Raw genomic sequence first — 21428 nt, forward strand, 5'->3', positions numbered from 1 at the left:
TGTATTCAGTCAAAGTAGGGTGTGAATTTTTCATAGGTACAGTATATCATTAGTCGTTCATCGTGATTTGACAATGATATACATGGCATATTAATCGAAGTCAACCGGAGCCATCCCTCTAACCTCCAATGCAGTTTGAACACAAGCGTGTAGCATCTCAATAGCTTCTGCCCAGGTCACAATTCCCTGTTCAGATCTAGGAGTTTGGTTATCTATCGGCACACGGCCGACATTATCTTCATCAATGAGCCATATCAGCCATCGCACCACGGCAACAGCTTTCTCAATGTCCTTTTCGTCGACGATAACACGACCCAGATAAGTAGACATTACCTCGACATCTTCACCATATGGGCCATGGTCCAAAAAGGCAGAATGCCATTCACGGACCGCTGCTCGAAGATCGGGCAATGCCGAAAGACGTTGCGATGTGAATACTGGCCGTTCTGGAAGAGGGGGTAGAGGGAGTCTTCTCTCGTCCGGTGCTGCGATGACGGCTAGAGGATTAGGCTCCGTGTCTGGTCCGGGGTTAACGGTGGGAGTATTGGCATGAGACTGCTGGAGCATCCGAGTGCGACGTTGTTCTTCTAAAATCTCTTGGCGGATATCCTCAGGTAGGGCTGCCAAGAACTCAGATGATATTTCAGATTCTGGCTCGTGAGTTGGAGATGGTTGGCGAGGAGCGCTTTGTCCTATTGGAGGGAAAGTAGGTGCTGGCCTTGAAACAAAATTTGAAAGAGTTTGCGTTCTGTGATCAACCCTTGAAAACTTCGGAGGGCGACCGCGTCTTTTCTTTGGAGGGGAGTATGGCCGTTTCACACCAACATTCCCAGAAGAAAGCGGGCGGGAGACGGGCACTGCACGTGGACCTGGCACAGCCGCTACAGGCGCAGGCGGTTCCAGAGGTGGTGTTTGTTGGTCGTAGTAACCCAGAACTTCGTCACGGACGTCATCTGGCAAAGCTAAGAGAATCTCGGGATCTAATTGAGACTGCGGAGGCAGCGCTGGAGCTGGAGCAACAGGCCTTGGAGCAGGCGAGGGTGACGTGACGCGTGGCTCGTCTTCAGATTTCGACTGTGCCACTAGTCTTGATCTAATCTCACTAGGAAGCTCAGAAAGGACCGCTGGGTCAACCTGAGTTGGCATTATGAATTGTGATCCAGGAATATCGGCAGGGCTCCTTGAGATATTCGTGGGTGTCCGATGGTCTATGCGAGGCATTTCAACTTTGGACGGACTGTCTGTCTCAATCATGTCGGCTGTCCGCATTCGAGATGGAGACTTCGCAAAATTGAGTTGTCGCTGGCTGCTATCAACATTGCTAGATTGCCCGGCCTTAAGTGGCTCGAGTTTGGTCATTTGCACCCCAAGACCGCGTAAGTCACCGGGAGAAAAATTGAAAGACCTCAGCATCACGATGGCCTCCTTAGCAATGATATCAGTGACATTGGTGGCTACGCCAATAACAATGCTCTTATTGAAGGTGTCGCATTTTCCATGTCCTAGATGCTTGACCGGTTCGAGGGGAGCATCCATTGATCGTCGCATAACTTTCAGGGTTAGCTGCTTGCCCTTAACTAGGTTTTCAACTAGTCGCCGGTTCAGCTCCCCGCAGAGAGATGACACAAAATCTTCAGCTTGATCTTGATTGACAAATCTGATGCCCCAGTTGACCTCAGCCGAGACTGATTTCCTAATAACTTCGATTCCAACTTCGGTTTTGTCAACACCACGAGCATATTCCCACATCCTAATTCCAGTCTTTGGCCCGAGAGCAGACACCAACCTCTCACGAGAAAAATCTCTCATGTCCTTGACTAATGTAGCTCCAATCTCTTCCAACTTGGCACTTAGGCTATGCCCAACACCTGGAAGATCCCGGACGGTAAGATCTCCCATGAATTGCAAAACATCATCTGGTTTCATCTGAAACTGTCCTGCCGGCTTGGCTTTTCGCAAGGCGACTTTGGCTTGAAGAATGTTTGCACCAATGCCAACTGATACAGCACATCCGGTCTTCTCCTTGACAGAATCGCGTAGGTCTTGGCCGATCTCATCAGCTTTCGCTTGTTCGCGGTAGATAGAACCCTCCGAGACTCCTCTTCCATCTGAGCCCCCAGCTTCCAGACATAACTGGGTAACATCGATAAGAGCCTCGTCAATGCTAACACTTTGAATGATTCCGTCAATTGCAAGGACTGAATTATAGAACTTTCGACTGGCCTCTTCATATGCCGGAAAGTCGTATGGCAGGACTTGAAGCTGTGGACACGCGTCCAAGGCTCCTTTCATCCACATTCCATTCTTGATCCCCGAAGCACGCGCAACATAGTTACAGCTTGCGATCTCTGATCCTGCTCCCGGGCCATGAGCTATAGCCACAGGCTTATCTTTTAACTCAGGATGTTTCAGAAGTGCTACTGCAGCGAAAAATGAGTCGAAGTCCACGTGCAGGACGTATCGTCTGGCTCCAGGCACTGGCTTCTTCTTCGCCACTTGCGACTGGACTTTATCTTTAGTCGCTGCTTGGAGCTGAGCTTTCAGATCAGCTTTCCATGTTGACAAATGATGGAGCCGAGACTCTCGGTAGTATTGCTGTATGAAGTCCGGGTTCACGACACTGGAATTTCGCATTCGAGGGTCAGAGAGGAGTTGCGCATTATATTCTTCGGATGTCATCTGCGGATTTGGCGCAATCGAGGGTTTGGGAGGCGGAAGCATCTGGGCACTGGGTCGATTTGATTGGATTGGATAGGTCCCATTTTCATCATATGTCTCAGAAACAGTCCCTATGTTCGAACTTGTGGGTAAATTCTCGGTCGGTGCGTCGGAAGACTTCGTTTTAGGCTCATCGTCGAGAGAATTGAAGCTGGGGAACTCGCCATAATCGGACTGGGAGGGCGGACTGGAGGGACGATCGGACGGTTGAGGATGAAGTGACAAATTATCTAGCTGCTGCGGAGATCCATAGCCTCCAAAGACATCGTCGTTCATCGCCTTTCACTTGTCAAACGCGGTTGTATCTGCCGTGTCTCCGGACTACAGCAGACACAGGCCACAACCATGGTCCGGGGGGAGAAGAAGGTGATATGACCCCTCCCTTTTCTTTCACGGAGGAGAAATAGCGATGGTTGATCACGGTGATTGCCAAGTTTAATCCCTTTTTGCGAGGGCGTTTATGTAGCAGGTAGGCAGGTGTTAAGTAGGCCCAACGGCCGCGGTGATGGCGGAGCTAAATTGGATGACGCCAATCCCAGGCAGTCAACTGGTGAAAGGCGGTGAAGTCGATAAGCGATAAGGGGTGTGGCATTCTTTTCCACGCTGCAGCTTTACAGCACCTCATACATGTACATATAAAACATGGAATATGGCTTTTTTCGTTTACAATGAAACAGATAAAACTATGCACCCCTCCTGCAGCAGAAGGTTGATACAGACAATAATCCTTGGAATGAGCTACATATAGGACAGGTTTATTTGATCATAACATTATCATAGCGAAGCAGCAAGTTATCCATGGAAGACAGCTGCCATACTAATATACTGGATTATTCTCTACTCATCTGAGAAAATAGAGTCATTTCCGTGGTCAACCCTGTAAGAAACATTTGTTGCATTCGCAGTCCTATCCCCTTTTCCACTCTCCACCGACATTACATGAATCCAATCAATAAAAACTCACTTGCGCCTTTCCGTTGAATACAATTTGCGCTTCAGCTAACATGAATGCGATGATTAAGACGATATCAGCCCCGTTTGACAGCTCAACTTGGGTGTTGCTTGCCATTGCGTCTGACTTAAATATTCCCGAGTCCACTATAATGACGCTCTCTGGCTTGAATTTCATTTCCGGCGGAAGAAACGAGTTAAGAGAGTATGAGTCTGCATCTCTCTCTGCTCCGAGATTCAAAGGATTCATGAATATATCTTATTCTTGTAAACAATTCCTCTTCTTTAACCAATCTCCTACCTTCGTTTGCATTCAAGTCTTGCAGACTTGGAACAGCTAGACTGGATGACTTTGCGGTCACGTTCAGCTCCAATCTCGGTCGTGTACTATCCGGAAGTTCAGTAACACGCTTGTTTTCAATGACATCAAAGCTTAGACTGCAATTAAAGCTAGAGAGATAGAATCTTGTTAATTCATTTCACGGTATGCATCGATATAAAGACAACTAACCATGTAGTCAACGCCCTTCTAGAGGTTGCACTGATCTTGACTGCTTGGCATCTGGGGTAGCTGTTGTTACATATGGTAGCGGCACGCACACATAGCATAGCCATGATAATCATTTTTCCGGTAGTGATAAACGTATGCCAGTTTTCAGCTTTAGCAATTGCAGACTGGTCATCCTGCACAAGCTCATATTCCTCTTTAATTACTTTGCCATGACCAGGTCGGTTTCGAAACAGTATTTCAAGGTGATCTTGAAAGTCCTTAGGAATAAGTCAGTATGGGTACTACCACTTTTACGAAAGATTTACTCGCCCGTATGGAAGTACAAAACATAAGAGAAATCACAATACGCCTTCCAGTAGCGTCAACAAAAGTAATCGGTCGATCCGCCACAGAAGTACCTCCTGAGGAGTTGTAGGGAAGCTGTGGAGGCATGACAGTAGAGACTGATTTCACATAATGAAATAGATTCTTAACAAAATACCGATCTCCTCTAGCTCGACAGTGGATTTGGCTGTATTTTCATGAAACCTCATGGCAAGCTTTTATAATTTATCCATTGAATCTTTGATTTCGGAGGTTGACTGGCTTGTAGAGAACACCGTAGCACTAGACAAAACACCAATTAGCAATGTACCCCAGTCATTCTATGCATTCCATGTAATATTTAAGAACCAACCAGGCTAAGTTTATAATGTAGTATTCGAGAGCTTGCAAATGGCTGCGCAAGTCCCTCTGTAGCTTCTCCACATCTTCCTTCCTGTACAAGCTCAAGAGACTTTTCGAAGGCCATCCTTTATCCGCTTCTTATTACCTTGAAAACCAAAGCCTTCTTCGTATCGTGCTAAATTTGCCTGAAACTCTTGCAGAAGTTGTTTGCAACGGTCCGACTCATACTTGATCCCGATAATAGCCTTATCAGGGACAGTGCTTGGCGGCAAGTGGTTCAATATTTGGCTTGTGACGTCTATCGAACGAATAAGGGAACTGAGGGAGGTGATGAGTGACTGATAATCAGATCTGGCGCCGCAAATGTCTCGTAGGCTTTGAATTATCATGTACGCAATTTGCCCCACCTACGCTTGTTAGAATAGAGTGGCAGCTTTCTGGAAGAGCAGGGAAGTCACCAACCGCGATGAAATCTCCTATGCTGAATCCAAAAGAAGGGACTGGCATGGCTTACAGCACTTAAACATGAAGTTTGGTAAAGGGCAGGGTCAAGTTGAGATATTGGAGGAAGGGAGTAGAATAAGCCCACAGCTGCCCAACACCGATGTTGACACTGACGCTGCCAAAAACACAGCCATGCGCCTTTCTTTCGCTCCCGCCAATCATCCTTCTCATTGGTCGTTGGCTGCAGTGAGTCCTTGATCGCGGGTAGTCTCTATCCTCTATCTGGGAATATAAAAGTTTATGAATATACCATTTCTGATTTTCTCCTATATGATTCAAACAAAACGGCTAGACTATTTCGGCGGAAAGCACTATAACAATAAGTCCAAGTCCTTGCCGAGGCTACTTAGATGGAGCAAAGCAAATATGCATAGAAAATGTGATGAGAATAACTATATCAAGTTTGCAGAGATGAAGATCTGTGTCCATTCAAAATATAGGAGGGACAAGTGCATGAATACATAGAATAAGCGGGGCCTGGGTATCATACAAAATAGGGGAAATTAAACTTGATTATTGAAAGCGTCCGTTGTTCTATGAGTGTCGGTTGCACACCAGCTTCCAATGGCCTTTATCGACATCATCCAGTTCAGGAAGATATGGGCGTTGATTTAAACACTTAATCGTTCTTTTCTCGAGATATTACCGTGCAAGATCAAAAATGAAAATTTATATCGTTGAACATTCAAATTGGATATTCATAACAAAGCACATCCGTCTAAGGTATCAAAAAGGCAAAAAGAACTAACAGAACATACTGGTTCTGTCAATTTAAGCTGAAACTGTAGTTTGAACACCGTTACCATTGAGTTTCTCCACATGCTGAATTTCCGACGTCTTACTCGTTCCGTTTGTTGTTCCCGGCTGGGGGTAAAAATCAATCTTGCCCTCGGGCTGAATGACGCCTGTTCGGTCCAGATAAAGGCGGGCGCGGGTGTATGGATCCAATTTCCAGTGGTTAACTCGCAGTCGCTCAGCGAGGTATGTACGTTGGCTGGCTGCTGATTGAAGCTGAGTCTTATCCTTAGCCTTGGCCGCAGCGATCCATTCAGTAGTAGCAGCAAGGAACTCTTCGCCAATTTGCTGTCGTTCGCCATGGAGAGCGTCGCGGGTGGTAGTATCTTCCATTGTAGCGTTTTCGCCCTCTTTGGCCTCGACGTATTTGTATTCCCAGTCCTCGTCGCCACCTACACTCTTATGGAGCTTGCTGCGATCGATGAACTTGGCAAGGTCGTCAGCGGAGTTGGTGAACTGGACCTTGGCGGCGATATCGGGGTCCATCCAGCCTCGAATAAGCTTCCAGATGCCTGTTTGAGTTGAAGATATATGTCAGTATGGCGATCGAGAAAGGCCTCAATATCTTGTAGCGAGTTTGCTATACTTACCAGAGAAGACCCAAGGAGCATTGTGAATCAACATGATGCCCAGAGATTCCGGGTAGTTGGCTTCGAAACACTTGAGAATAAATTTCACCGGAGGATATTCCTATAGCATTGTTAATTATCCGTCGTCTTATGCATTGTCATCGTGGTGTTGGTGAAGACATATACGTACCATATTGGAAAGACCGAACCCAGTCATGTCGAACAAGACGCACTAGATGCTGCATTAGCCCAGAATCCACTTCTCATAGGAAACGTATGATACCCACAGCAGTCTCAACAGGAGGAGCGAGCGTTAGTCGGACAGACTCAATAACATGGACGATATAACGTTCCAATGTCTCCTCACTTTGTGCACCAGGCTTATGCAGGCGGACTTGGATGACGACAATTGGACGTCCTAATTTATCAGTTCCATGCACATAACTCTTACCCATGCGCATCTGATCCAAAAAGTCCTTTCCTTCCTTCTTTTCCTTAGCATCAGAGCCCTGCTCCTGCTTCAATGCACGAAGCTCGCCCTTAGCCATAACTTCATCGTCGACATGCATCTCCTTAACACGCCAAACAATAGCTTCCATCATCATTGCGAAAGCTTTATTGACATCCCACTTACGTGCGCGCAGGAAGCGCAGCATCATAGCATCCGGGTGGTCGTGCTTCAGAAGCTCTAGAACACCATGGCGTAGCTCATTGGGGCTTATTTCCGACAGAGACTTCTGGACCATCTTGGTTTCTTGGGGGCCGATGCCATTCTCCTTAAGATGGGCCAACAACTTCTGCTGGTAAGGTCTTGTGAGGGTGGGGGCGGTCTTATCGGAAGTACTGCTTTGCGCAGTGGTGGTACGGCCCAGGAGCGACATTCGTCGCGGGGGCGCAGAGGGGGTTGGGCTGGCTGGTTCTTCGACAACGACGGCCTTCGCTTCTTCTTCGGATGGGATCTCAGACGCCCGGAGTAGGATACCCCAAAGCTTCTGTAGCTTGGCTTCCTGGTCGTCATTGACGTTTCCCAGGAAGCCGGGCTTTGGTCCGTCCGTAGTCATTATGGGTGATATGTGATGGATGCGCAAGGTATAGGAAGAGCAATGAAGATTTGATGGTGAGAGAATCCAATTGAAGTTTTTTTTTCTCAATCCTTGGAGGGGTTGTCTAGAATGATATAAGAACGACTGGGGCCTTTTTGTTCGTCAAGAATCCACATGAAACCTGAAACCCCTCCTTCTAAAGTCAGCCTCGGCCCTAAAGGAACAGAGATAGGGGGAAATATCGTTGAGGTCCATGCGCTCCTCTGAATTTACCATCAGGGCAGGGATGATCGTATTCCAATCGCGGGCAAGGATCAGCTAGGCCCGCCCACTGGTTCCCCGGATTTCCCAGTTACGAGAACAAAAGTGGGTGTGGGACGAGACCTCGGCCCTAGGAAAGCTAGTTTAGGGAGATAATACTAGATCCACCCACACAGAAAACAGGGAGACCGAACAAAAGACGGATACATGTGGGTTTTGCGTGGCCACAAATTTGGGTCGTTGAAGTGGGCACTTTGCGTGCCTTAGGCGAGTCAAAACCTGAACGACGCCACTTAGAAGCGACCCCAAGAGACCCATCAAGGTCAGATTCACAATACATTGTAAACGAGGACCCGCGCAGGTCGCCCCCCAATAGAATTTTTCCACCCCATGCAGTAGAAATCCTCCGGCGCCTTGACGTGCCTCGACCTCGGGTCGGTCTCGTCCTCTAGTTATTGATCTTCTTCCCTGTGTCATCTCCTAGGTACATTGTAACCTGAATCCTTATCATGGAACATACTCTATACAGAGTTCACTACTTAGATATCACTTCCTCCCCTGCAGATGGCGGGCCCAATAGTATTGACTTCCGCGAACTCCACCAAGACGTTTGTCGTCCCAACTGCCATGCACCGGAGAGATATGACCCAATTTGGTTTCTCTCTGCCGACTGCCGCAGATCGTCCCCTGTAAACCAATTGGCTGGCTCCCCACATTCCACGCTGCACGGTGTGGAATGTGGGCTGTGCAATTACATCATTAACCTGAACACCCCGGAAATTACCCCATTCCGATCTTCCAGTGCCGCCTCGGCCATTTGTTAGCTTGGAAATAATTAATCCAATCATGTTGCAACAGTCTCGATCCCAGTCATATCATACATACGCATATGTGCAAGAAGTTGATCAAACATAGGGATTTTCCAGCATCGTGCATACTGTTTTTAGGTTTAAGGGGAAATAATTCGAAACAAACCTTGTGTAGCGAACTAACTTAAAAGCCGAATATCGAGTTTCATCCAAAAAATACGCACAGAGAGAATGGATTAGGAAAAGGTACTAAAAACACCCATTTACTACAGATAATTGAGGATCAAGTCCCACTCTTGTTTCTTCATTGCTTGTCTTAGTGACAATGGTGAATTCTGTTAAGTTTTTAGGTCATGCAGCTGCAGGTGCCTATTATTTGGGTGCCAGTGGGGTTTCCACTTGATTATTTCGCTCTATATCTGCGCAAAGCCTACTATGCGATACAATCTTTCTGAAGAGTTTTACCCATATTTAGTACCTGGTCAGTTTGACGAGCGCTGATGGGATTTTTTGGGCTTTTCTATTTCACCAATTTCTACTTTATTTGCACTACCCGATAATTGCGACCTGAAGGGACAGAGAGACACCAATTATGGCAAATTGAGACCGAATGATTGGGCTCAAATTGTCAATGTTCCAATGTATCCTGTACAACTAGCACACCCTAAAACTAAGCGCTTCTTGGCTGCAGCTCAATTTCTGTGCAGTCTGATATCCATTATGCAAACCTGACCTCCTAGTGCCATGAGGGGGAAGAATATCATGATGTCCCAAGACGAACTAGCCGCGGGCCGCTTAGATCGCATTTGATCCCCGTTCATGATACGAGGAGATAATTCAGCATATTCTCTCTTCCGAGTAGTTCCCTCCAGCTGCAGATAAGGTCAGACTGACAGAGTTTATCAGGGTGGTTCGTTAGATGTTGGTCATGAAGAAACCATTCGCGTTCTTCTCTCAGCAATCTACAAATTCAATACTGCACACAATGAATCAGAAAGCGATTGGCGAAGAGATGAGGACCGGTCGTTTTGAGATTTCTTCGGTCGCGATCTGTTGTTACGGAAATAGTAGATCTGGGCAATATCATTCATGCAAGGTCTCCGAGTCGTTGTGCAGTATCTAAATGGTGAATGTTCAAGTTGGTGCTGGCCGCGAGAAATTCGACAGCGTGACAGCACGTAGCTTGGACGGCCCTCGCTGCTAGAATAACTCAATACCTCTAATAGAAAGCTACAGGTGCTACAGATTCTTGAGATGGCTGTTTAATTTCAGCCTGAAGCTGGCATATCGACAGAAAGCCCCACATTTCGTTGTCCATCCACACGGCTTGAGCCCCATTTGAAGGACAAAATACCCTTGTCGCCAACATTTTAATGCAGCAATTTCTTTGTTGCTAGTTGACAGCCAAGAAAAATGTAGTGAAACTTTCCATGAAGCTATTTTCAAACTCAAATAAAGAGCTAAGGATGGAAATCTCTGTTTACGTTTCGTATCGTGAGCGATCATAGTGAAGTATAGAAAAGTCACGTGGAGACCGAGCTGATCGGCGGATATTGTCCGCCGAGGAACCAGAGCTACATTCACATCTCACTTCACAGTATCCATTGCGGTTCCCATCAGCCGCAATGCCCGACTCCCAAGCCGGACGCTCTGAGCGCAATCACCGTACATCTTCTCGCTCCCCAGACCCAGCCCGCGACCGACGACGAGACCCTCGAGACAAAGACAGAGAACACAGGAGCTCTCGACGACGAGATGATGACCGCGAAAGCTCTCGCAGGCACAGTCCACGACGCAGGTCATCTCGTAGCAGATCAAGAGAGGGAAGGCCACGCGAAGACCGCGATCGACGTCACAGGGAGCGCAGAGAACGATCAACAAGCTCTGCAGACGAGCGCCGCCGAAGACGTGGGCATCGCAGTCATCGTCACCGCGACGACCGAGACAAAGATGGAGAACGATCATCTAGAAGACACCGCAGTCCCCGTGCCCGATCCCGCTCCCCGCGACCATCCAAAAGTCCCCAGCGTGCCTTACAACGGAGTGGCCCTCTACCTTCACAATCCGATGCCTTCACTTCTACGGATGTAACACAATCTGGCGAGGCTCCCCCTCCAGAGAAGCAAAAGCCCAATTTCCAAAATTCTGGCCGACTTGCGGCTGAAAGCAACACGGTACAAGGTGTGAGTGGAGAAAATATCGTCTTAAAATACCACGAGCCACCAGAGGCACGGAAACCTCCAGGCAAGGAACCCTGGCGACTGTATGTTTTCAAGGGCGAAGAATTGCTTGAAATGGTTGAACTGAGCGAACGGAGTTGCTGGTTGATCGGTCGCGAAAGAGCTGTAGTGGACTTCCCACTTGATCATCCTAGCTGCTCGAAACAGCATGCTGCGCTCCAATTTCGGTATGTCGAGAAGCGAAATGAATATGGAGATCGTATCGGTAAGGTTAAGCCATACCTCATTGATCTGGACAGTGCAAATGGGTCCTCCGTGAACAAAGACCCCATACCAGGAGGCCGCTATGTGGAAGTAATGGATAAAGATGTAATGAGGTTCGGGACGAGCACAAGAGAGTACGTGCTCATGTTGCCGCAATAATCGATGATATTGTTATTCATGCTATAAAACTACCTCCAAAAGAAACCCCTACTCTATCTGCAAATGGGTAGATATTAGGAAAACTACCCCAGTCAATACCACTGCAAATCAAGCGATGAAATCCAACTTTTTATGGCACGAAGTTTCAATTGCACGATCAAGCTTATAACTTCCTTCATTCAATCAGTGCCTGTAGATATCAATATCACTAAAAGAAGGCAATCGTCAGGCATTGATTCCACGCGTTAGAATCCATACTCACAAGGATCGGAAAAGACTCTTCCTCCCTCCAGCCTTATTATCAACCCAAACACTGATGCTCTTTGCAGCAACTGGGAAAATCCCGTACCCACGGTGATCAATTATAACAGTTTCAACGCACCAATCGAGTATATCGGTCCATTGTTCTCCAGCATGCCTAGCACCGACATACATACGCTTGTATGTTGCTGCAGCATTGCTCATGATACAGGCAAGACCTGACGGGTAATGAGCTGTGCCATAGCGAACGAACCCTTGATGCCAATTAGTATACAGATGCTGATCAGCAGGGTATAGAACCTACCAATGCAATTCTTCTTGTCGAAATAATCACGTTGCTCGCCATAGGCATAAAGTTTGCGAGCACGCATTAGTATTGGTAGTTTGCCCCTACATGAAGGGCGTGACACGGATCCGGAGCTTTGTCGAAGGCCATAAAGATCACCATAGAAAACACATGGTTGACCTTGGCTGCGAAGAAGAATCAACGCATATGCGATTGGTTTGAAGAAAGGTACAATGACTGTCTGTTCGAAAATGTCACTTAATAGTTGGGATTGATATGTATAATAATGGGCGAGTTGAACATACCTCCAATGATTGACCGACTTGCTATGTAGGATGTAAGTATTCAAGTCAGACTTCAAGTTATACTTTCTGATTACAAGACATGTTGGCATGGACTTACTGTATCATGATTTCCCACAAATGTCTGTCAAGAGGAACTTAGTATAAAGTAGCTACATATGCTTGGGCCTGAGAAGATGTTGTCTTACAACTGCATGCTTTGGGCTTTGCTCCACTAATGTCCCGTTAAATACTTTCCGTAAATCGGCCCCTTCTGTCTGTGAAGTCACTGCAAAACGTCCTAGAAGCGGTGCATCAAATAAGGAGAGTTGATAGTTCATGACTTCGAGATACTTCAAGAGAAGGTTTACGTCTCCGCGCCAGTATTCGCCTACCAGGAAATAGTCCGCACCAATCGTATTCCTCAGATGACTGACAAACTCTCTCTGGAAACCTGCAGAGTAATGTTTTGCTGCATCGATTCGCATACCACTGATTGGCAGCTCAGTTCCAATCCATTCCGACCACTTAAAGATATCGGCTCGGACGTCCGGGTGTGTGTGATCCAAGTTGGCAAACATCAGATAGTCATAGTTACCGTGTTCCTGGCTTACGTCTTTTGCCCATCCTTTCCTTGGCCCTGTAATCTTATAGATTGCATTTTCCTGCCGTGAATCATCCCAATCAACGCCGTTGAAATGCTGATAATGATACTTCATAGAGCTGTATTTTCCAGCGCGACCAGGAAAGTCAAACCCTACCCACCCAGATATGGTTTCTGTCGGTGGTGTCTCGATATTTCGATCTATAAAGTCCCGTCAGCCTATTGCGTAAAGAAGCTTGCGCGTCCCAAGCCATGCGTACCCTTAGGGTCAACTTTGATTGCTTGGAAAGTTTCAGTGCTATCCGCTCCAGCTTTGTGATTCAATACCGTGTCCCAAAAAATTCCAATCCCGACATCTTGCGCGGCTTGCACCATGTCTATCAAGTCCTCCTTTGGGCCCCAACGAGTGGCTCTAGATCCCTTCTGGTCAAATTCTCCAAGATCCCACAAGTCGTATAAGTCGTATCCGACCCCAGATGCATCCATCGCCTTGCACCCAGGAGGTATCCAGATATTGTCTACCCCGGCATCTCGAAGAGTAGGCATTGACATACACAATCGTTTCCAATGACGTTGATCAGCAGGGACGTGCCATTCAAAGCCCTGCATCATCAAGGTATTCTGAGGAGCAATCCATGGAATCGTCTTTTCGGAATCGTGAATGTCTAGATACATATTCGTGAGTCTTGAATATTCAAATCACCGAAGAAGAGATGGATATGCCTAGTACTGACCCTCAATCTCCTTCCACTTGTTTGCTTTTCTTCTCATTTTCAAGCCGCAGTTAAGAATGGACAACATTCAGCCTGCGACCACGTTCCTGATGGCAATGGAATCAATTCGGCACGTCCCTTGCGTTGTCAGAAGTCCTCAGCAACAAACAATGAGCATGCAAAGTATTCTTCAACCATCCACGAGATAAAATATCGTAAGAGGCAGGGCCGGACAACACTGAAAATAGTGACACCAATCCCCCTGCTGTGCGATTATACTTTTGCGGAATACTGATAGATTAGTAACATGTCATCAATTGGCCAGCAAGATCTCATAGGTTCCGGAAGCTAAGCAGAAACCCTTAGATCCAAGACGATTTTGACTTTATTGGCTTAAAAAGAAAGACTCCAATGTAATGTCTTGCGTGTTCGTTCCTACTGAATAAGCTGCCAACTTCGAAGAGAAGACGCTCTACAAAAGCAACGAAGGCGTTATCGATTACTTGAGTACAAATAGGCAGCAAATTAATGAGAGCACTTTTGTCAATGCTTTGAAACATTGTCACTAAAAATGGCCTCAAGCGTCATCAGTCTTAAATATCAAGGGCCCAGGGCCCGTTGCTGCTTGTATAAGTCTATCCGGAACCTAGGATCCGGATCGGTTTGATAGCCAATTGAATTAGTGTTTTAGGTAGCTTTTATGGTGAGATAAAGCCGGCGATTTGCGGGATTGTGGCGTCGTGTTTGAAATAGATAAATAGGGACTCCCAACAAAGCTACACGTTTATCGAACTGTTCCGAAGCCTTGGCTCCGTTGAGATCAAAACCGGCGGTCTGTACCCAACCTGCAGGTTTGTACATCTTTGGAATATAATTGTATAGAGAAATAAAGTATAGTACCGCGAAAGGTACAAGAGAAGTGTTGTTCCTTATCTCTGTTGAATGAATTACGAGGCAAACTTGCGAAAATTGCGCAGGCGTGGATGGAAATATTAACCTTGTACTTGTAACGTGAAAGTTCATATGGGGTTGGACAATAATGAATGAGCAACATACGCCACCAACTCCATTGACGCTTTCTATGTACTTTTTGCCCCAATCGTCTATGATAATATCATGTCCGGCCTAATTTTCAGATCCTAAAGACTCCGCGGCGAGTAAATCCTGTTTTACACACTGTTGACACCCAGCCCAAACATCTTCACCGAATTATTCCAGGCACTGAAGAACAATGTTAGCAAAGATACTAAGCGCTAAGGCCTGAGAATCCTGAATTGACTTACGCTTCACAAACTTCCTCCACGGAAATCCCCTTGACGTGAGCAATAACATGAGCAACACGAGCAATAGCAACGGGTTCATTGCGACCCTTAACCATGGAGCCTTTCTGCCATTTCTCTTTCTTAACCGACTTGGGAAGTTCCGGAGCGCCAGTTAAAAATTTCGCAGATGCATGGGAAGGCCGAATCTCACACTGATTAACCAGTCAGTTATTGCAAAAATAGATTCAAGGTATATGTATGCACGTACCCAAGGCCCATCAGTTTCAATTTGGAGGCGTTCCAACGGCACAGCCTTGACAACTTCCAAATTCTCCTCAGTCTTCATACTGCAGCCATTCACACCAATATCAACCCCCAAAGCGACAAGCCTTTGCATTTCTTCCATTGTTCCCGTAAAGCTATGCACAAGTCCACCCTTCGGTAGGTGTGGCAACTTGGCTGAAAGTAATCTCTCAAAGTCCTCACTAGCAGCACGTGAATGCAAGAAAAGTGGCATCCCAAGTTCAACCGCAAGATCCAGTTGAGCTTCGAAATACTTCAATTGAGGTGCCTTCTCACTGTGGAATAAGCGATCATAGTCAAGTCCGATTTCACCAAAAGCAACAGTCAGGCCGGCTTTTCTAGACTCAATTGCCAGTTTGCGAAGCTCCTCAATCATCTTCGTAGGACCTCCAGGGTGGGAATCAAAGAGCTTTGCTTGACAGGGATGTACGCCTACAGTGGCGTAACAGAAACCGGCTATAGATTGAAACTCAGCCAGTTGTTTGCGGAGTATTTTGGAAATGGGGGCTTACGGTAGTTTCGGGCAATTTTAACAGCCTCTTCAGACTCGACGAGGTCAGAGCCTGTGACCATGAACTTCTCACAGCCTACTTCCCGAGCACGTTGAATCACGTCGTCTAAATCACATTCATGGGCTTTCTTTCCATGATATGTGCCACTGAACATTGGATCACTCAAGTTGATACCGATCTGAAGAGAGTATCAGTTTCAAGCCATGCAAAAAAATCTTCAATATGAAGGAACTAGCAGGACATACATCGACATATCGCAACGGTTGGCTTGATTCCTCCATATTGGCTGAAATTCGAGTATTTTTGACAGCGGAAAAGCTTGAATGAGTATGATGTTTGCGCTTAAGTTCGAGCAACGTATTACTTCTAAAATTGTAATGATTTTCTCGTAAGGGGCCTTGATGTTGTTAGTCCAGAAACCATGATACGAATATATAGTGTAGGCGGCACCTCCACTCTAAGATAAGCGATGACTGGGATGCGGCTTTTAACTGAGACATACTTAGTATTTTCTGAGAATGAGTCAGAGCAGGGTACTTGATAGTGATGCTTCTGCTGCCTTTCGCGCTCCCGATTGGATTGCTGATACGGCTCAAGATATTGAAAGGAATATTTGGTGGATACCTGATATGCATCCGATCAACCTGCTAATCTAGGACTCGTCAATTAAATTAGTCTCAAGAATTCTTCACGAGGATGACTTTGAAAAGTCGCGATCGAACGTGTGTGTTGACTCACGGATTTCTTCAGCCACATATGTGGCTGCGATGAAACTTTCAATGTGGCGGTACGTTGATGACATAATAACCAGTGGGGCTTGAGATCTTCTACGCGGAGAGAAGTCCGTGTGCGCGTCGGATATGCGCCGTGAGACTAGTATGCAAGGGTCTGTGGATGGGTATTAAGCACTCGATTGACAGGAACATTGCGACTAAGACAACTTGGTTCCAATTGGCAGTTGGGTAACCAAATTTCCCTATGTCATATATTTACATAGCTCAAAGTATCAGGCGGTTAATGGTGCTTTTTCTTATCCATACCACGCGTCAAGTTGAAATTAAAACACTCCTCAAATACAAGCTCTCAGTCGGCCGATAAAATCCATCAATGTGAAGGTTATATTGCGATTCTTCTCACCCTCGTCCTGAACTTTCCCTTTTTAGTGTTTCGGTAGTTTAACACAGTCCGGGGTAACTCCGGGGACATAGCCGGGGTGGAGTCTAAGCTCGTTCGCACGGATAAGACCCATAGCAAAGCGCACTAGCTTCTATCTGAGCGTTTGCTGAGTATTAAAATCTCTCTGGCTGGTTGGCTTTTCTCTTCTCACACACCTTATCTTCCCACTCTGCCACTGCCACTGTCACTTCCTGCCCTTCAGCCTAACGCAGCGCTACCCTTCAACAATTGAGATTGTGAGCTGGATCTCTTTATCTCTTGAAAATGGCAACCGGGAAACTGTTATCTGCCAAGGAAATCTCGGGGCATCAATCCCCCGAGGACTGCTGGATCGTGGTGAATGATCAAGTTTGGGATATGACAGACTTTTTGGGCGAGCATCCGGGAGGTCCAAATAGTAAGTCGTCTTTCCGGGCACCTGAGGCTGCATTGGCCGGTTTGACTGTTTGTGAAATAATTCAGAGCTCACATTTAGTACAGTCATATTGAAGTATGCTGGCCGTGACGCAACAGAAGCCTACTCAGCGGTACATTCGCCCAGTGTATTGAAGACAGGTCTCGAGCCGGAGAAGTTCAAAGGCTCCTTAGATCAGTCGACAGTCGACGAGGAATGGTTGAAGCCGCCCCCTGGGGAGAATGCCAAGGTTCTTCTAGATAACGAGAAACCACCACTGGAAACTCTGATCAACTCCCACGACTTCGAGGTTGTCGCTTCTAAGACAGCAAACAAGAAAACATGGGCTTTTTACTCCAGCGCTTCTACAGATCTAATCACTCGCGATGCAAACAAATCAAGCTTTGATCGTATATGGTTTCGCCCACGCGTTCTACGAAATGTGCGAGAGGTGGATGCCAGTACGAAAATCCTTGGTGGGGACTACAAACTTCCTCTCTTTGTTAGTCCTGCAGCAATGGCCAAGCTAATTCATCCCGAGGGAGAATGTGCCATTGCTAGAGCCTGCGAGAAAAAGGGTATAATTCAAGGAGTAAGATTACCTAGAACCAACACACATACGAAAAGTCTGTTCTAACCATCCCCTGCAGATTTCAAATAATTCTTCCTTTACTATGGATGAGCTACGTAGCACTGCACCAGGTGCCAGCTTTATCTTCCAGTTATATGTCAACCGCGATCGAGAGAAGTCTGCAGATCTCCTGCGACAATGTTCAGCGAACCCCAATATCAAGGCTATTTTCGTCACCGTGGATGCAGCATGGCCCGGTAAGCGTGAAGCAGATGAGCGCGTTAAGGCCGACGAAAACATCTCCGTGCCAATGTCACCTTCCAAAGCGAGCAATGACAAGAAGGGTGGCGGCCTTGGCCGGGTAATGGCCGGATACATTGACCCAGGCCTTACATGGGAGGATCTCAAATGGATTCGACAGCACACACATAAGCCCGTGTGTCTGAAAGGAGTGATGTCTGCCGACGACGCAATCATGGCTATGAACGCGGGACTAGATGGCATTCTGTTAAGCAATCACGGTGGCCGTAATCTCGACACAAGTCCACCTTCTATCATTACGCTTCTAGAGATTCAAAGGAGATGCCCTGAAATTTTCGATGCTATGGAAGTATATGTTGACAGTGGAATTCGTCGTGGAACGGACATTCTGAAAGCTGTTTGTCTGGGCGCCACCGCAGTAGGAATGGGCCGAAGCATGCTTTTCGCTATGAACTACGGACAGGAGGGAGTTGAGCATCTCGTTGATAGTAAGTCACTGCCACTTCATGACCTTCTATATTAATGCTTGGAACATTTCACTAATGAGCCGATTTGTACAGTTATGCAGGATGAACTGGAGACCGCTATGCGCAATATTGGAATCACCTCCTTAGATCAGGCATCTCCAGATTTTGTCCACACAGGAGCGATTGATCACTTAGTTCCGTCTTCTCGATCACATCCATATGCTAGCGCGAAGGCAAAATCCCGAAAACGCAGCGCGAAGCTGTAGAGATGGAACCATGGCAGGATTCAAAATGAGATATTGTTGGCCAGTTCCTTTCAAAATAAATAGAACTTCTAATATGCCTAGCCTGAATCCAGAGTTTCGACTCATTTGATAAAATTTACAGAAATAGTTAATTTATATTTATTTTCCCACTGTATCACATTGAGATGCGAGTAGATATTAGTTCAACGGAACAGAGAGTTTCGAAACCGTGGGACAGACATGACCGAGGTTGCACTCGATGACTTCAGCTCTCTGGCTCAACATTCTCCTACTACTAATCAAGAGCCAATACCCCAAAATGAACCTCCTCAAACGATTGCAATCTCTTTTTAAATATCATCATGCCGAACATACACTCAGCGCTGGACCTGAAAGCCAAACCGAAACGCCAGCGTCCCATCCAAACGGCAACGATGACCCATATCGCAATTTGAGCGAAATTACGGCCCCAGAGCCTGTGGAACGACTCACAGATGACGAATGCACTAGAAAGGGATCGCTAGAAACGGAGCTACTAACTGCCTCGCGCGCCAGGGGCCAGGCGGACGAGGACGAATACAGGGCACTTAGTGAAGTCGCAGCACCGGAGCCTTGTTCTATTAGTCGATCAGGAAATGTAAAATAATTTCACTTCTACTAATTCAAGTTGCGCGCTATTAGGTTGTTCATCCACTGAATTCGCTTTTGTATTGTATATTATGTTCCGTAGTTCTGAATGCATACTTAGGATATATCAATGATGTCTGTATCATCAACCACATGAAGCCCTAGTAAACGGCTTAAACCATCTACCGCTTATCTCGACTCCACTCCATCTCTGCAGTCCGTTGTAGCTTGCGTTCGCGTTCTCGATCACGCTGCATACCCTTCTTGCGACCACTAGAGCCCAAATCCTTCTCTTTCTCACGAGGATCAATGACCATAAGCGAATCGATGTCATCCCGATTACTCTTCTTCCATTCGAGATCTTTCCCAAGGCGATCTTTACCAAAGCGGAGCTCATGTGACATCCAGCCCTCCTCGTCATGATCAGCATTATCTGCACCTGCAGCTTCGGGGTTCTCATTATCCCAAGATTGACACGATTGGCAGTTGGCTATGAAGTGCAAATCGCAAAGCTGTGCCTCTTCGTCATCGTCATCCTCTTGGTGTTTTGTTTCCTTCTCTGTGTGAGAGGTAGCATTTGATGTCTTGGTAGGACGGCTCTCTGCGCCTTCAAGCTTAGCCTTGAAAGCATTGAACATCAGAAGACCTTCGTTCTCCGCGGCGCCTCGAGGTCCACCACTCGATCCACCACCAGTACTTGAGCCCGGTGGAGGGCGCCTGCGTCCTCGAATTGCAGTTTCGGGAATCATTGCTTCGAGAGCTGACTTCTTGCGACCCGTGTCAGCAGGCCCAGTATCCACATTACGACGCATAGATGCTTTCAGCGACGCAATCTCAGCATTTGTTCGTGAAAGTTTGGATTCTTTTAAAGGCGTAGGAGATCGTTCTGGTGATTCGGGGTCTTGTATGGGGAGTTGAGCTTGGGGTTCAGGTGTCTTGGGGCGTTGTTTTCGCTCGGCCGATGGCGATCGCTTGGGTGAAGGAGAACGTGGTCGCTTGCGTTGCTGCTTAGGTTCGGCTTTTTGTGTGGTCTTAGATTCTGCGTCACCGTTCGCACCAGGCGCATCGGCAACAAGCTTCGTGTTGAATTTAGGCTTTGCTGGTCGTAAAGGAATATCATCTTCACCCTCATCACCTCCAAAGCTCAGAAGAGCCTTTCCACCCTTCGGATTCTTCTTCTTCTTTTTAGCTGCTGGCTTGTCACCCGTACTTGTTGAAACGGTCTGTCTATCCTTCAACTTGCCATCCAAGGGGCCCAATTCGCCGATTTGACAAGAAGTCACCTTGACAGGGTATATCGGCTTCTCTGTCCCTTCAACGCGCTCGGCCTCCGCAATTTTCAAGACCGTAAATATGCTGTCTCCCTCCAGTCTGCCGAACATCGTACACTGTCCATTCATCTCCCTTTCGGTATTGTCGAGGGTGATAAAAAATTGACTGCCATATGTGCCATCCTCACTTTTGGCCATGCCGATCAGCCCGCGCCGGTTAAAGCGCAATCGACTGTGCAGCTCATTTCGTAACACAACTCGTTCGTTCGGGTCGCGGGCTTCGGGATCGTATTCAAACTCCGGGTACTCGTAGATTGATGTGCCGCCTGAGCCTGTACCTGTTGGGTCACCACCTTGAATGACGAAGCCAGGTGCAACACGATGGAAGATTGTTCCCTCATAATAGTTGTCCTTGCAGTGTTGGAGGAAGTTTTTGCAGGTAAGAGGAGTTTGGTTTGCGAAGAGAGAGATGTGAATGGCGCCAACGGTTGTATTTAATGTTGCCGATGCGGTGGGATTCGGCTCTGTGGCGTATTGAGTTGACATTCTGGGAGAATAGGTGGCCGAACCACGGCCTTGGTGAGGAGAGGGAATTGGCGATCGAAGCCTCAAAGCTCGTCGATCAGATAGAAAGGATGCGCGCCGCAGGAAAAGTGGACGTCATGGCACGTGACTTCGCTGCTATAGAAAGAGTATACAGTTGGTATCTGGGCTCGACTCAGGACGTAAAGAATAAAATTAATTACAAAGTTTAGGTACTAAAT

The 21428-nt window shown here is 46.9% G+C and overlaps 9 protein-coding genes across 9 annotated transcripts; 3 read left to right on the forward strand and 6 right to left on the reverse strand.

The window, feature by feature from the left end:
* Window positions 1–90: 90 nt before the first annotated feature.
* On the reverse strand, window positions 91–2994 carry N7478_009372 (uncharacterized protein; the record flags this gene model as incomplete). Its single annotated transcript, XM_056925586.1, has 1 exon — window positions 91–2994. The coding sequence occupies one exon, from the start codon at window positions 2992–2994 to the stop codon at window positions 91–93; it is 2904 nt and encodes a 967-aa protein (XP_056774956.1).
* A 673-nt stretch (window positions 2995–3667) lies between these two features.
* Window positions 3668–4284, reverse strand: N7478_009373 (uncharacterized protein; the record flags this gene model as incomplete). The annotated part of the gene is made up of 3 exons (XM_056925587.1): window positions 3668–3894; window positions 3971–4107; window positions 4181–4284. 3 exons carry the CDS (start codon window positions 4282–4284, stop codon window positions 3668–3670), a joined length of 468 nt encoding a protein of 155 aa, XP_056774957.1.
* Window positions 4285–6121: 1837 nt separating this feature from the next.
* On the reverse strand, window positions 6122–7775 carry N7478_009374 (CRAL-TRIO domain-containing protein; the record flags this gene model as incomplete). Its single annotated transcript, XM_056925588.1, has 4 exons — window positions 6122–6657; window positions 6736–6835; window positions 6905–6946; window positions 7002–7775. 4 exons carry the CDS (start codon window positions 7773–7775, stop codon window positions 6122–6124), a joined length of 1452 nt encoding a protein of 483 aa, XP_056774958.1.
* Window positions 7776–10293: 2518 nt separating this feature from the next.
* N7478_009375 (uncharacterized protein) lies at window positions 10294–11430 on the forward strand (the record flags this gene model as incomplete). Its single annotated transcript, XM_056925589.1, has 3 exons — window positions 10294–10334; window positions 10426–10870; window positions 10933–11430. 3 exons carry the CDS (start codon window positions 10294–10296, stop codon window positions 11428–11430), a joined length of 984 nt encoding a protein of 327 aa, XP_056774959.1.
* A 183-nt stretch (window positions 11431–11613) lies between these two features.
* N7478_009376 (alpha-amylase) lies at window positions 11614–13537 on the reverse strand (the record flags this gene model as incomplete). Its single annotated transcript, XM_056925590.1, has 7 exons — window positions 11614–11638; window positions 11693–11945; window positions 11996–12218; window positions 12283–12303; window positions 12380–12403; window positions 12468–13063; window positions 13123–13537. The coding sequence occupies 7 exons, from the start codon at window positions 13535–13537 to the stop codon at window positions 11614–11616; spliced, it is 1557 nt and encodes a 518-aa protein (XP_056774960.1).
* Window positions 13538–14744: 1207 nt separating this feature from the next.
* Window positions 14745–15933, reverse strand: N7478_009377 (3'-5'-exodeoxyribonuclease; the record flags this gene model as incomplete). Its single annotated transcript, XM_056925591.1, has 5 exons — window positions 14745–14796; window positions 14859–15049; window positions 15106–15596; window positions 15653–15830; window positions 15898–15933. 5 exons carry the CDS (start codon window positions 15931–15933, stop codon window positions 14745–14747), a joined length of 948 nt encoding a protein of 315 aa, XP_056774961.1.
* A 1159-nt stretch (window positions 15934–17092) lies between these two features.
* Window positions 17093–18787, forward strand: N7478_009378 (FMN-dependent alpha-hydroxy acid dehydrogenase; the record flags this gene model as incomplete). The annotated part of the gene is made up of 4 exons (XM_056925592.1): window positions 17093–17225; window positions 17309–17814; window positions 17873–18542; window positions 18615–18787. The coding sequence occupies 4 exons, from the start codon at window positions 17093–17095 to the stop codon at window positions 18785–18787; spliced, it is 1482 nt and encodes a 493-aa protein (XP_056774962.1).
* A 298-nt stretch (window positions 18788–19085) lies between these two features.
* N7478_009379 (uncharacterized protein) lies at window positions 19086–19412 on the forward strand (the record flags this gene model as incomplete). Its single annotated transcript, XM_056925593.1, has 1 exon — window positions 19086–19412. One exon carries the CDS (start codon window positions 19086–19088, stop codon window positions 19410–19412), a length of 327 nt encoding a protein of 108 aa, XP_056774963.1.
* A 163-nt stretch (window positions 19413–19575) lies between these two features.
* cwc27 (putative peptidyl-prolyl cis-trans isomerase) lies at window positions 19576–21210 on the reverse strand (the record flags this gene model as incomplete). The annotated part of the gene is made up of 1 exon (XM_056925594.1): window positions 19576–21210. The coding sequence occupies one exon, from the start codon at window positions 21208–21210 to the stop codon at window positions 19576–19578; it is 1635 nt and encodes a 544-aa protein (XP_056774964.1).
* Between the last annotated feature and the right edge of the window lie 218 nt (window positions 21211–21428).

This window comes from Penicillium angulare (assembly GCF_028827245.1).
Source record: "Penicillium angulare strain IBT 27051 chromosome Unknown utg000007l_segment0_segment0, whole genome shotgun sequence".
In the NCBI taxonomy this organism is placed as follows: Eukaryota; Fungi; Ascomycota; class Eurotiomycetes; order Eurotiales; family Aspergillaceae; genus Penicillium; species Penicillium angulare.